At 49.1% G+C, this 14,956-nt stretch overlaps 1 protein-coding gene across 22 annotated transcripts in view; it reads left to right on the top strand.

Moving 5' to 3' along the window:
• ABLIM1 (actin binding LIM protein 1) overlaps positions 1-9,593 on the top strand; it is a 300,396-nt gene extending 290,803 nt beyond the window's left edge. For 18 of the 22 annotated variants that reach the window (XM_032313777.1, XM_032313781.1, XM_032313775.1 and 15 more), the window contains 4 exons: positions 1,762-1,769; positions 2,488-2,562; positions 3,475-3,555; positions 4,627-4,749. In XM_032313777.1, coding sequence (XP_032169668.1) covers positions 1,762-1,769; positions 2,488-2,562; positions 3,475-3,555; positions 4,627-4,740 — 278 coding nt within the window. In that variant the 3' untranslated portion in view covers positions 4,741-4,749. Of the gene's footprint in view, positions 1-1,761; positions 1,770-2,487; positions 2,563-3,474; positions 3,556-4,626 lie in introns of all 22 variants that reach the window. The other 4 variants (XM_032313773.1, XM_032313797.1, XM_032313794.1 and 1 more) reach the window with 1 other exon arrangement.
• The last annotated feature ends 5,363 nt before the right edge of the window (positions 9,594-14,956 follow it).

Raw genomic sequence — 14,956 nt, 5'->3', positions numbered from 1 at the left:
AGTCTCTTCAACAAATAGGGTTGGGAAAATTAGCCACATGCAGAAGAATGAAACTGGACCATTTTCTTACACCACACACAAAAATAGAATTAAAATGGATGAAAGACCTAAATGTGAGACTGGAATCCATCAAAATCCTAGAGGAGAACACAGCAACCTCTGTGACCTCAGCCATAGCAGCTTCCTGCTAGATACATCTTATGAGGCAAGGAAACAAATGCAAAAATGAACTACTGGGATTTGATCAAGATCAGAAGCTCTTGCACAGCAAAGGAAACAGTCGACAAAACCAAAAGATAACCGACAGAATGGGAGAAGATATTTGCAAATGTTTTATCAGATTCAGGGCTATTATGCAAATCTATAAAGAACTTAACAAACTCAACACCCAGAGAACAAATAATCCAATCAAGAAGTGGGGAGAGGACATAGACATTTCTCCAAAGAAGACACAAATGGTCAACAGACACACAATAAAATGTTCAACATCACTTGTCATCAGGGACATACAAATCAAAACCACAATGAGATACCACCTCAGCCCAGTCAGAATGGCTAAAATTAACAAGTCAGGAAATGACAGATGCTGGCAAGGATGCGGAGAAAGGGGAACCCTCCTACACTGCTGGTGGGAATGCAAGCTGGTGCAGCCACTCTGGGAAACAGCATGGAGGTTCCTCAAAAAGTTGAAAATAGAGCTACCCTGTGACCCAGCAATTGCACTGCTGGGTATTTACCCCAAAGATGCGAATGTAGTGATCCGAAAGGGCATCTGCACCCCAGTGTTTATAGCAGCAATGTCCACAATAGCCAGACTATGGAAAGAGCCCAGATGTCCATCAACAGATGAATGGCTAAAGATGTGTAATATATACAATGAAGTAGTACTCAACCTTCAAAAAAAAATGAAATCTTGCCATTTGCAACAGTATGGATGGAACTAGAGGGTATTACGCTAAGCAAGATAAGTCAGAGATAGTTATCATGTGATCTCACTGATATGTGGAATTTAAGAAACAAAATAGGATCACGGGGAAGGGAGGAAAAAACTAAAGATGAAATCCGAGAGAAACCATAAGAGACATAGGAAACAAACAGGGTCACTGGAGGGGAGGACAGTGGGAAAATGGGCTGACTGGGTGGTGGACATTAAGGAGGGCACATGAGGTAGCGAGCACTGGGTGTTATGTGAGACTGATGAATCACTGACCTCTGCTTCTGAAACTAACAATAGGTTATAGTTAATTAATTGACTTTTAATTAATTAATTAATTAATTAGCTGCAAAAAATCTCAAAGCATCTCTATGGAAATGAGACCGTGAGAAGCAGGGTGTGTAAGAATGAATTCATTACTCCTGCCACGTGCTGAGTACTCAGTGAGATAGACACGTGGTGTTGCCATGCTCTCTAAGAAAGCTGTGGTCTGCCTGTCAGAAATGCGCGTGACGGAGAGACAGGGACAGGTTGGGTTCGGGGGAGAGAAGATTCCCGTGATGCGTGCCAGAATCGGAGAAGGTAGAAATACCTTCAGGGTGTCGGGGGAAGCTTCCATGAGGAAAGGGTATTTTAACTGACCACTGCAACTGGAGGAGGCATTTCCTGGGTTTTGGGGGGCAGGGACGTGGTATGTACAGAGACCCCCGCAGAGAGAGGAATATGGTGCATTGGAAACTGTTGCAGTAGGATGAATGGTATTTTGATATTTCCGTGTTCTTCTGTGATCTTATCCTTCTGATATTTTATTTTTCTTTCCTTTCTAGACTACCAGGTATGGAACAGTGCCTCTTCTCGAGTTGGCCACACCAGCGAAACAACCACTGCCCAATGCAGACATGGGTGGCTTCTCCCCGGAAGGGTTTCTGTTGAGAAGATCCTTATTGGGGTTGATCTTTCTGGTTCATTAGTACATAGATGTGAGGAGTGATGAGGATCAGGCATCCTGGTGCCGGTGTCGGGCTGGCTCGGTAGGCCTTGGGGTGTGGCATGAACCAGGCAGGTGTCGGGGGGGACCTTGCTCTGGCCTCGGAGAGTCCTCTCTGGGGTGGAAGTGGACCAGCATCAGGGTCTGCTCAAATACAGATTTGCCTTTTAATCATAACCACTCAGTACTTTCCGTCCTCCCCTCCCTCCTGTGGTCCAGCTGTCTTGGTCAAAAGGAAAGAGCTGTTCTGGTACCATTCCTTTTTTGCTGGACCCTAAACCTTACAAAATGACGGTGGAGAACGAGAAAAGGGGAAAAAATGCAAGGAAAACGAAGAGTCAAACCAGAACACGATCACGGACATGGCCCGTGGAAGTGGAACAGTGTTCCCAGTCATCCTGCTTCTGTGGAGCAGGGATCTCTGTTTGAAAAATGTGTGATGATGAAGATGACACATCTACAGGATTTGGGACCCAGACGGGGAATTGGGGGAGGTCACAGAGGTCCCCCCACAGCTCCGTGTGGTGTCGCGTGTTCCTCCTTTCAACCAGCTTTTCTGTTGCAGACTCTCCCAGATGGCCACATGTCCGGGACGAGAATGGATCGAGGGGTGTCCATGCCCAACATGTTGGAACCAAAGGCAAGTACAGCCAGTCTCCCTGTTCTCGCATGGGGTCAGCAAACCAGGCGTCATCCTGAAAAGATGGGGCTTGCTTTCTACCATTCTCAGTGTTGAGGCCCACGTGCTTCCAAGCTGATAGGTCAAACAAGGCAGGTCAGAAAGTACCTGGACACTCACTGGTTTTGTCACACTGAGTCAACAGGTTTAAGTCTTCACAGGGCGTGGTACTATGGGTTCACAGTAAAGCACTAGCCTGCCTCTCATGAGCTTAGTACTCGCTTGGCCCCTGCTGCCAGCACCGCAAGGCATGCCCACTGCCGAGTGGGGCCGACCATGCCAGATAGGGTGACCAAGCATTGCATTTGCCTAGGATATTGCCACTCTTAGCACTGGAAGTCTAGCATTCGGGAACTTCCTCAGTCCCAGGCAAACTGGGATGGTTGGTTACCCAAGCTCTAGACCATTCTGAAACTCCAGAGGTCTAAGACTGGGCTCCCCAGTGACCACAACTGGGGCTTATTTCAATGTCCTCCGCCAGAACACTGCTTCTGGGCCAGCTTGGTTTCATGAAATCGTGAGGCAGTCATGGAACAAGATTGTTGAGCCCTGCAGCGGTACCCTGGCCCTATCAACCATGTCCTGTCATTTCACTTCTAATTTTTACCCTTACCCCCAAGACATAATAAGTTTGTATTCTTTCACTCAACAAAGCCCTCCAAAGACACAGGGCTCCATGAGACATGGTGAGCTGAGAAAAGGGTAAAAGAACTGGCCCCAGTCCACGGGATATGGGAGGAACCCATCACTCAGACACCTTAATTATAGTGTCTTAGAAGCTATATCCTGGGAGTACTAGGTTTTAGCGAGATTCTGCTTGTTAATCAAATGGACAGCAGTGTTCTGAAAGAGGTGTTTCTCTTTGCTTTTCAGATCTTTCCATATGAAATGCTGATGGTGACCAACAGAGGGCGCAACAAAATCCTAAGAGACGTGGACAGAACCAGGCTGGAGGTAAAAACTAACTAACCAGTCCCAGTCGCAGGGACCGTATTTCCCCCCAACTTCCCCCTAAGCAATGTTTCCATGAGGGGGGGGGGGGGGAAGAATCCACCTCATATGGCCGATAGAACTAAGGTAACTTGGGGTTAGATCAGCCTAAATATGTGGTAAAGCCCAGAAGATGAGCCAGGAGACACAGTATGATGTTAGTCACCTTCTGAGGAAGCCCGATGTTGCCGTAATTATGCCTGGTGTTGTACAATGGGATCCCATCTCTCTTCAGACATCCCAGCGCCTGGGTTGAACTTTGTCAAGAGAGGGAAGGAAGTACTCAGTGAAGAGGTTTGCCCTGGACAAGTTTCCCTCTTGGCTGTTTCCACACTGCTAGCTGAAGGGTTATCTGGGTGCACATACCCAAGATCCCCTTAGACACGCAAGGCTGCTCATACTGTTCTGTCTGAGTGATTTTAATTAAGAAAAACTCCAGCTGCCAGTCTCATAAAGAATCATTACTTTTTCCTGACGAAAGGCAGTACCTTTGTATGTGAAGTCAGTTGGCGCAGAGAAAAAAGGCTCTACTATCCCAAGGGAATGGTTTAGGAGGGATGACAGATGTAATCCATTCTCCTGGTAGACCAGGCGTCCTGCAGAGCTCCTGCTGCTGCTGCTGCTGCTGCTGAGCCAGGAGGAAGCCCCAGGGCTACCCAGACCCCACTCTGGAAGATTCTGGTTTTCTTAGTGCTGTGGTCCATTTTCCCTGCATCTTCTCAGCATCCCAAGGACCTGAAGTGGAGTTGCCTCTAGCTTAACGAATGTCCCATCACCGGGTAGCGTATTGTAATAATTGTAATTGAAATAATCGTTACTCCGCCAGCTCTGTCCACTGGGGTGGGTGCCTCACCTGGGCCAACCAGGTAAGGAGCCAGTTGGTCCCGGGCCTGCCAGCCAGCCTCAGAGGTAAACTCCTCTGCCATCATTCTGCCTTGCTTTTCAAAACCATTACTTAAAATGGACTCAAAATCAAGTGTCAAGGCCATCCACATGGCCATCGGGACTGACCACTGTTCTTTCTCCCACCCACAGCGCCACTTAGCCCCAGAAGTATTTTGGGAAATCTTTGGAATGTCCATACAGGAATTTGACAAGTTACCTCTTTGGAGACGCAACGACATGAAGAAGAAAGCGAAACTCTTCTAAGCCCGCGCCACCCCCCCCCCAACCATGTAGACAGCAGTTAAGAAAAGGACTGACATGGCGGCGACACATAGGATGTTGTGTTAAGGCCCAAATGTGATTGGAGCATTCGCAAACTTAAGACAGAATTCTGTCCCTCAGCAACAACAGAACAGGAAACCTGACTAAAACACCCATGAACCAAATACTGGGCCAGCCACTGGCAACACTTGCCAAGAAGTAATGGGGTCAGAATTTCTGTGTTCCCCACACACTCGACAGTAGTGTTCACACGTGACCTTCCAACATCACCTTATGTACACAACAGGAGCTACTTCTTCCATTTCCTTTATCTGTTGTCTAACCAGAGTGCTGACTGTTTGGGTAAGAGCCAGCAAGTGCCCTTAGGATGCTGCATGGGAAAAAGCAGTCGTAATCATTCCGAAGCAGGAATGTATTGTGTAGCACCACGGCTAAGGAGGAAGAGCCTGAGGGATGTACCCATGTGGTCGCACCACTTTGCACACCCCTGTCCTCACTGGCCTCATGAAGCCCGGCCTGGGCCCCAGCGGGATGGAAATCAGAGGTGGGGAGCTGGGCAGCTCTGAGCGAGTGGGCTGAATAGCAGCCAAGGTCATTTTTAATAAGCTCCTTTTTCTCTACTTTTTGCTAGGACCTGGTTGGCAAATTACTTAGCTATTACTAAAAAAAATTAATAAATAAATAAGAGAGAGGGAAAAGGAATGGTTAGCCCTTAATTCTTTTTCTGCTTCAGATTGTACACTTCCCTCTGCCTCCCCACCAAGGACAGGTGCTATCGCAGGCCCCCACTGCAAAGAAAGGAAAGGGAGAGATGATCTCCAGTTGTGTGCTGTTGGATGATTTTTGCCCCAGGGCCGCAACGCTCTTGGCAAAAAAAAAAAAAAAAAAAAGAAGAAGGAAAATCCCGGGTCCCGCCAGTGCAAGTTCTTCTACTTTACATCCCCTGCTCCTCACCCCAGGGCCCCTGAATCTGATCAGGCCCACTTGGATTTGGAATTTTTTTGAGGTCTCTTCAGTAGTAGGCTAAGGAAAGGCACGCTTTGCTCTTGGAAATCTCTGCAGCTCCAGGGTATATTGCCTCAGACTGATTTCATTTGACCTTTTCAGCTTTCCTTCTTGCCTAGCTCTGTTGACTTCACAGTGTGCGTGTTCGTGTGTGTGTGTGTGTGTGTGTGTCATTGGACGCCCCAGAGTAGTCTGAGGCATCTGCATGTTATTTTGCATTTCGTCTCTGCTCGGGTGCTGCAGCTTCCGAGGGACATTTGCACACTTGGCGTGTGACTCAGAGGTCAGCACTGAGGTCAGACCTCACCCGACGGGGCATCCGTGGAAGGGTGTCGGGGTCGGAAACCAGCATCCCCCGCGATGCATATAGCTCAGATCTGCAGCACAGTGAGGACCCCAGACCTCAGATCAGGCTGGACATGGACCTCGGAGCATCCCACCAGAGTCTGCAAATTCAGCAACACCAGATTCGTAGGGGAGCCCAGGGTTTCACCAAAGCGTGCGTGTGAGACCACATCGTGATTCCCACACGCCTCCAGCCATGACTCTAACGAGTGGTGAGGCAGACAAGGGAGGGTATCTCCTTCCAGCTCCACACGTGGGTGGTTTTCACATTTGGTCTCGTGCTCTGGGGGCTCTGGCTAGGAATTTAAATTCTGTTTTAAAGCCAAAGGAGAAATTGTTCGAATTCTCTTCGTACGCCACTACTTTTAAAAAGCTAAGAAATTCTTCCTGTGGCCACCAAGTATCCAAATTAGTTAGTAGCCAATCTCCACGGTAAAAAGCAAACAAAAATAGTTCTGGAAAATGCTGCAGACCTGTGATGTGGCACCTGCTCCATCACCTGGGTGCTGTGGGGATCTGGGCTGGCTTTTCCCGTGTGCTGTTTCCGAAAGCTCTAGAGCCACCTGTCCTTTGAATGTTACACGCTGCATGTTTGAGGCCTGTTTTCACATATACAAGCGTGCATGTGTGCATACGTGCCTGTGTGCACGTGTGTGTGTGTGTTGGACCTACTAAAATACTTCGCAAATGATTCTGATGGAGCAGACCTGAGACAACCAGCTCCTTGTTGGGCTGAAGCCCCTAGTTTGCAGCTTGCAGTTCGGTGCCTTGAGTGGCCTCTTGCTTTCATTCTCTATTTCTGTTGCCCGGTCTTTGCTTTCTCTGACGACAGCAGCCTCAGTACAATGCCTGTGAATCCTAGTCCTGGCTTCACACTGGCAAAGTGGGAGCAGTGGGGACCATGGTGCCTTCCCAGTAATCCACAATGAGGATGGCCAGATGGGTCCCAGTGCTGGGCTGGTGGAGAGAATTTTTCCATTAACGGGGATTATAAAAGACCCTCAATGTTGTCATTGGTTAACAAGTTATGACCCATGCACATGCAAGCAAATGTCAGGGTGAGAAAAGTTGCAATGATAGTTAAAGATCTGAACCCAAAACCTGCTCCCACAATGAAACTCTACTTTTCATATCTCTTGAATTCCGTTCTGTACCCAGTGTGGGGGTACAGGGGGTGGGAAGCTTCTTTCCAAGTATATTAGCTAATTTAAACTATACTGTGCAAAACGCATTACTGGAAAATGTCCATAGCCTCCTGTCTACGAAGAACGCAGTGCTACGCTCTGGGGAGGGGTTGTGGGAAACCATAACATGGACTGGGTTGCCCAACTCCACTCTCTGCAGAAGGCTCCAGTGGAGGGATGGGTCATGGGGCAACCGGGTTCTCTTAACTGCCAAATCTAATATATGGGCTACAATGGCCTCGCCATTTTTTTTTCCTTTTAAACTGGGCTCAGCACGTTTGTCCTCAAAACGTCCAGGCCACTGTATAGGAGATCAGTGTCCTCTGCTTGAACCCCACTCTGCATGGCACACAAAAATTCTAGTTGTGAATGCAGCCCGAGGAACACGCTTGCTTACTCTAGGGGAAGACTTCGACACGAGGCAGGCTTTCCTGGTTCATACCCCAAGGGCTATATTTTTGAGCGCTGGGCTCATTTTTGATTCTTTAAGTACCCAGCGCCTGCACGAAGCAAAAGAGGCCTCTGACAGCCTGAAAGTCAGCGCTTTAAAGAAGAGTCCGGAAGAGCCAGGATACCATTTACTCTTCCCGTGTGGTTCAAGATGAGACCTAAAGAGAATTTGGGAACTTGGATAGCTAGCTAAGCGTCTGTATTTTGGTTCATGTTAGTAATGAAATGTCCTTAATGGGACTTCTTCAGCAGCTAAGGACAAACTGCCTGTTCACTGAAACCTCCCACAGAAAAGCCAGGGTTGGTGGGTCCTACGGTGCACACTCCCTCTGCCACTCATCCTCAGTGTGGTGACCGCCGTCAACTCGACTTCGAGAGAAGTCTTGCTGGAAATGTTTATAAAACTTTCACTTAATTTCTTTACACTTTAAAGCAAACACCTTTTTCTAAAGAATTGCTTCTCAGATGATTCTATAAAATATACATGCTTTTGCAACTTAAAAAAAAATGGAATTAACCACTTTTGAGTAGGTAGGTCTTTCTAAAGATTCTTTCAAAAAGCGTTCGCGTTCTGTGCGTTGAAGGGGTAGGCGAGCCCTCTCTTTGGCTGTCAGGAAAGAGTGGGGAAGGCAGTAAACTCCATGAACTTCATGTAATCCCCCCGTCGGTGTCCTCCGAGACCAGCTGTTTTTACAAATCACCTCTTCCGTATGACTGGTCACTGTTTTATCCACTCTTCCTAGGCCAGCCTTGACCCGACTCGATCTTTAAAATAATTTTCTTTGGACAAACCAAGTGTTTGTGAGTAAACCCTACAACTCACTCATTAGTACTCCCTTTTGAAGGATGTTCTATTCAGAAAAAAGATCATTTCAGGCGTGAGATTTGCTGTGATATCACCTTAAATTGATAATGTACATTAAGGAAACTAGGCAACTATGCTGTGATGAAAGAAAGAGAAATTTTTACTTTGGCTTAAAAAAAAAAAAATCACTCTTTCCATTTGCTGCCAGGAAGCCATGAGGAGATGGTGATTGATCTGCTTTGCATATGGATTTTTGTGTTTTTAAGTGGGTGAGTTTCATTTATGGCAAAGTGGAAAGGGGGAGGCGGTCTGTTTCAGCTGGAAGAAATTTCTAAGCAGTATATGTAAACACAGCAAAATCAAACAAATGCAATGATGGTTGGGGTAATGGACTGGCAGTTGTTACCATGAAATAAAATTCTTCCCCAAAGTGTCTTCTCTCAAGAATGAAGACCCCGCGAGTCACTTTTCGGACCTCACTCACCAAAGGTAGCGGGAGACACCACTAGATCCACTGCCATTCAGAAAGGTGGGGAGCCCCTTAATGACTGTACGTGCCTGTGTTTCCTTATCCCGTGGAAGAGAAAACAAGTGTCCCCGATATTGATGTTCCTTCTGGGTTCTGGGTACGGACCCGTCCAGTAATAAATGTGTGGTGTCTGTGAGTTGCTGACAATCCTGCATCCGGTTCTCTTGGAGTCCTTTCATTTTAAGTTCAGTTGAATGGAATTTTCTTGCAAGCATCGGAAGACGTCCAGTTCTTCCTTCCCTCCCCTTTCAGAAACATGAAAGTGAGTATTGGGAAGAACCGCTGTGTACAAGATGTGTCGTGTCCCCGTGAAAGTGAGTGGGTGTCGGTCTGCGCCCGGCAGACCACAGACATGTGCAGAGGCAGGGGTGGCCCCGCGGCCCCACGTTGCTGTGCTTAACGGCCCCGACCTGCTTCGCGCTCCTGTTGCAAGCCACACTCGCTCCCCGCCCTGCCCTCCGCGTCACTGCTGTACACTCACCACTCAGTGAATAAAGTGTGTGCTTTATTCTATCCACAGACGCCTCCACGCCGTGTTTCCTTGCTTCTCTGCACCCTTTAACAGTCTGTCCTGTTCGAAGAAATACTTTTGATGACTTTTGATGACCAGCACAAAACCAGAATCAAACCAAAGGCTTAGGAATGCAATTTTAGCACACAGGAGGGCTGTGGAGAGGGGGAAATGCAACAAATAGCAATGGTACATTCCAGGACTGTCCAGTAATCAGACCAAATTGACCAAGTTGGCCGAAGGGAAAATACGTATTTTTTAGAGGGAGAGTGCGTGAGCGTGGGTGGTGTCGGGGAGGGAGAGAATCTCCAGCAGACTCCCTGCTGGGCGCAGAGCCTGTCCAGGGGCTCGATCTCACAACCCTGAGCCATGAGCCATTATGGCCATGAGACAGAATCTGTAGTTGGACGCCCAACCCACTGAGCTACCGAGGCGGCCCTACAGGCAAAATATTTTAAAAGAGCCGTTGGGCTGTGCTGGTCTCTCTGGTGCTTGGTTTTGTGACACAGCAGTGCCAGTCTCATCATCTGGACAAGAAGGGGGAATTGAAGTCGGAGGACAAGAGCTTGTGAACCACGGCGAGTGGGGGCTACTTACCAGGAAACTGCAACGCGATGGTAGAAATAGGTCTTTCAGAGCTTTGACCTCCCCTGCGTTATCAGACTTTAGGTGAAGCAATCTCCTAGATTTTGATTTGCATGTTATTCTCACTGCCACACATTTGCGCCTACTGGAAAACACGATGTATTTAGACTCGAGATGGCCTATTCTGACCATAGCTTTTCTACGGCGTGTCTGTCAAGCCTGTTGGCTTAGTCAGTTCAGGCTGCTATTAGCAGACTTCCATAGCCTGGACGGCTGGAACAGCAAACATTCGTTTCTTACAGTTCTGGAGTCTGGGCAGTCCAAGATCAAGGTGCTGGCAGATCTGGTGTCTGGTGAGAATGTGCTTAGGTTTGTAGATAGCAGACTTCTCGTGTCCTCACAGGGCAGAGAGAGGAAGCAAGCTCTCCTGTCTCTTATAAGGGTGCTAATCCCATCATGAGAGCTCTACCCTCCTAATAACCAAAGGCCATGCCTCCTAATGCCATCCCAGTGGCGATTAGGATTTCATCATATACATGGGGGGGGGGGGGGGTAGGGAGGTGAGGGAGACACAAACATGCACTCCCTAACACCCATCCTGGGGACCAGTCGCACTAGCGTTCATGTGGACCCTCATCACAAAGCTGGGAGCTGAGACTGTGGGGATCCGTGTTCTATCTATTTTGCAGACAGTTGGCACGTTGGGTTTACTACTGTAGGAAACGGGTCAGGAGGCCCAGCTAGAGGCCTGTGTTCCATTAACTTCTGTCCCCACCTGCGCTGGCGTCACCACTCTGGGCTCTGACGACTGCAGTCCGTGTTGACCTTCAGCCTTTACCTTGAGCTCTCCGTGGCTTTTGCCACAATGATCACCATTTCATTGAACGCTGACCCCCTGTGTCACTTAAGTCGTCAGCCCTCACACACAGCCAGGTTCACAGCCCCAGGCCCTTCACGGCGCCCTCTGCTGTCCCTCCCACCATGCCGCACCTTCGAATTCGGCCCTCCAGCTCTTCCAAAGCCCTGCGACTTTCCTGAGCACACCATGCTCTCTCCTGCCGCTGGAGCGCATTTCTCTCGTACAATGTCCAGTTCTTCGAGGAGGTGAAGAGCGGGAGGATCTGGCCCCAGGGACAGGAGGTAATGGCAACACTGACTGTTTGAAATCAGTCATCCAGAGCTCTTTGGAGTTACCCGTGTGAATTTCCCATGGGCACCGTTTGCCCTGAATCAAAGACAAGCCTGAGTTCACACCCTTTCGAAGAGCCTGCCTTGATGAGCCCAGCCCAACCTGCTCCAGGAAATTCTTTGCACGCCTGTGGCTGAACATCACGTGTGACACTCCTCAAACTTTGCCCAGTGCTGCTAGCTTGGCGTGTGTTTCTGCTCCTCCATTGAACTGCGGTAAGGTCTCTGGCGAGTGCCAGGCTTTGTGTGAACCATGCTTCTCATGACAACCCTACGAGACAGGTCACTGCTGCTCGGCTCTACAGGTGACCCCAACGTTCAGCAGCTCATGCAATGTGCCTGATCAAGCCGCAAAACTGGGACTGCGGAGCCCTATCTTCAAATCCCATGCTGTTCTCTTCTGCGTCTCCATGACCTTCCAAAGGCGAGGACTGCCTCTCCCACATTCCAGATCTCCCGGGGTCCGCTGCAGAGCGGAGGTTCTCCCCGTGAGACTGGCCATTTACCTTCACTAGGCTGCGAGCCCCATCACGGCTGCCAAGTTACTGTACGAGCAAGCTTGGGGGAACTCGCTAGTTCCGTGTCTTAGGACCAGTTCTTTCGCCTCCCTAGGCCTCAACTTGTTCATCTGCAAAATGGCCAGAATACTAATCCCCATCAGAAGACTATTGCTTCATTTTAACTCATGTTGAGCACCACACAGTATCCAGGACATAGTAATTGCTCAAGAAACATCAGTGATCTTTATGAAGAGTAACTGGCCCCAAGAACCCCTCCTACTCTGAGCCTCAGTCTCCTCATCAGCAAATGAGGAGTGAATACCGGCATTCTGGATACATCCTGGGGGTTGTTAGGCTGAATGAAGCAAGGTGGAGGGCTCAGACACAGAAAAGCGTTAATTACACTGATAGGTAGTTTGGGGGAATGAGGGTTTCTTGGTACTACTTAGTATCACTACGACTACTAAGTAGTTTCATCATTCAAGAATTTTAGTTTTTTGTTCTGGGCTGCTTCTCCCCCAGTTTTCATAAATATCGCAGCGTGAAAGCAAGCCCACAACTTCTTTTATCTGCTTTAATAACAGCCCGCCCTTTGTCTAGTAACACTCGGGCGAGGCTTGAGATCATCTGAAGATGTGCCAGTGAGGAGTAATAACAAATTATCATGCAGTAGCTGAGTCCGGCTGTGGGGTCAGACTCGCTGGGGCTGGGGTTCCACCTCCACCAATAATCAGCTGTGGAACTACTGACAATTTGCTTAACTTCTCGAAGCCTCAATTTTGCTTTCTATAGGAGAGGAGTAATAATAGCGACCTCAAAGGGTTATTGCGAGCCTCCGGTAGTACAAGATGCACAGTGACAAGCTTTTATTCAAAAAAAGTTGCTGTCATGTAATGAGGAGCTGTATGTGCCCAGCCCTGAGCTGGGCATATCTTGTGGTTTATCCCACACAGCTCTTTACATCAGCCCTCCACTAGCAAACCCCCTCCCCAACAGCTCCCCAGTTTCGAGATCAGCATGTAGGCAAGAGTCATGCAGGGAATGGCTCATGTCCCCTCCACGGGCGCTGTGGCCAGCCAGGGTGGCAGGCTGCTCAAAACTAGCATGCCGGGCGCCTGGGTGGCTCCATGGGTTAAAGCCTTTGCCTTCGGCTCAGGTCATGCTCCCAGGGTCCTGGGATCGAGCCCCACATCGGGCTCTCTGCTCAGCGGGGAGCCTGCTTCCTCCTCTCTCTCTGCCTGCCTCTGCCTACTTGTGATCTCTCTCTGTCAAATAAATAAATAAAAATCTTTAAAAAAAAAAAACTGTAGCATGCCAAGCTGTCAGCTCGGGGCTCAGCTCTTCCCAAGGGTTTGGTTTGGTTTGGTTTTTTAAGATTTTTATTTATTTATTTGACAGACAGAAATCACAAGTAGGCAGAGGCAAGCAGAGAGAGAGAGGGGGAAGCAGGCTCCCCGCCAGGCAGAGAGCCCGAAGCGGGGCTCGATCCCAGGACCCTGAGATCATGACCTGAGCTGAAGACAGAGGCCTTAATCCACTGAGCCACCGAGGCACCCCTTCCCAAGGGGTTTTGAAGCTGTGGGGCCCCAGTGCTTCCGGGGTCAGGAGGATCTGCCTAAGCTGCCTGAGGAATCCTTTAGAAATACCATCCGTGGAAGTGCTGAGACTGCTTTTCATCAAAGATGCCTTTGCTTCCAGAAAGATCTTTCTGACTGTATTATTTCAAAACAACCAAGGCAGCAAAGGCTGAGCTGCCAGTCCTTACAGTATTGAGGCATATTTCCTCGGTTCCAGAAAGCCACCAGGCCTACTCAGTCCCTCCTGCCCATCACGGGAACGGGGTTCCTGCTCTCTGCAGGGCCAGCCCTGCCTGGGTGTGTCCCCAGCCCTGCCCTTTTGGACGCGCTCATTGTTGGCCGGAAAGTGCTGGGAAGGGTGGGGTCTTGGCTCTGGCAGCTTTTGAGAAAGCCCAGGGTGGTCAAAGGACTAGTGCCCAAAACTTCTGGGAATCCCAACCCTGTGCTTGAGAACCTGCCTCCACGCCCTGAATTTCCTACCCGCCCCCACAACCCCATCCCTTGGTAGGTCAGGACTCTTGACAAAAAGTCAGAATCTTCACCCCTTCCGCTCCTACAGCCCTCAGGGGTGGGCAGTAGTGGGTCAGGGCCCTGGAGGAGGGGTAATATGTCCACATGGAGTTTACTTTCTAATCTCAACTGGATAAAAATGCTCTCTGGGCCCCCGCCATTGCCATTGTGCCAAGTACAATGGCCGCCCCTAGAGAGGTTTTTTCCATATTTATTTGTGCTTGTCCCCCTGCGGCTGTGTCTTAACTCAGCCCTTCCCCTCAGATAAAAAGACAAGTAGTCTTGGGAAAATTTCTCCTCCAAAGCAGAGGCAGTTTCTGCTTTGCCCTAAGCATGTTTTAGTGGCGGGACCTCCCAGAACATCCCTGAGGGCCTGGAGGCCGGGTAGAGTCTTGGGCGGCTTCCAGACACAGAGTTTGGGAATCTGACTCAGGTGTACAAGTCCGGATGGTAGGGAGAGCGTGGAGGGCGGCAGCAGCAGACGTTCGGTGAGGGCCTCTGGAACGCCAGGTACTGGCCGAAGTACTTGGCGAAGATTAGTTCATTTAATCTGCAGAGGGTAAGTCCAGGATGGGGAGAGGCCCCCTGGCAAGTGGGTAGGCTTCTAACCCCTCCCATCAGGTCCAAAAGCCACGTTCCTCCGAAGGCTGTCACCGCTCTCTGGGGGTCTCTGAAAACCAGGCTAGCACATGGTTTTCTAAGGATTTGCCAGAAGGACCATCTTTGCAAAGACAAACACCAGCCTCCCTCGGCAAGGTGGAGCCTGGCCATGAATAACAACACTTTGTTCTAAACTGGACACATGTTGGCACAGAAAGAGTAGGTCCTTTCGTTCCTGCTTTTGTGTTGGAACATACCTCTCGTAATGAAAGCTAGAAAATGTTCATGGCCGTTACTTCCCATCAGATAGGAGCAAAAATCTGCTGGATTCTCCTGGGAGCTTTTTGTTTTCGTTTTGGTTTGAATAGAACCATTTCTAATGTCCTCCACATAAAAACAGGGTGTTTCA

This window comes from Mustela erminea, chromosome 14 (assembly GCF_009829155.1).
Source record: "Mustela erminea isolate mMusErm1 chromosome 14, mMusErm1.Pri, whole genome shotgun sequence".
Taxonomy (NCBI): Eukaryota; Metazoa; Chordata; class Mammalia; order Carnivora; family Mustelidae; genus Mustela; species Mustela erminea.
The sequence above is the reverse complement of the archived record's forward strand: the minus strand, read 5'-3'. Positions and strand labels throughout refer to the sequence as shown.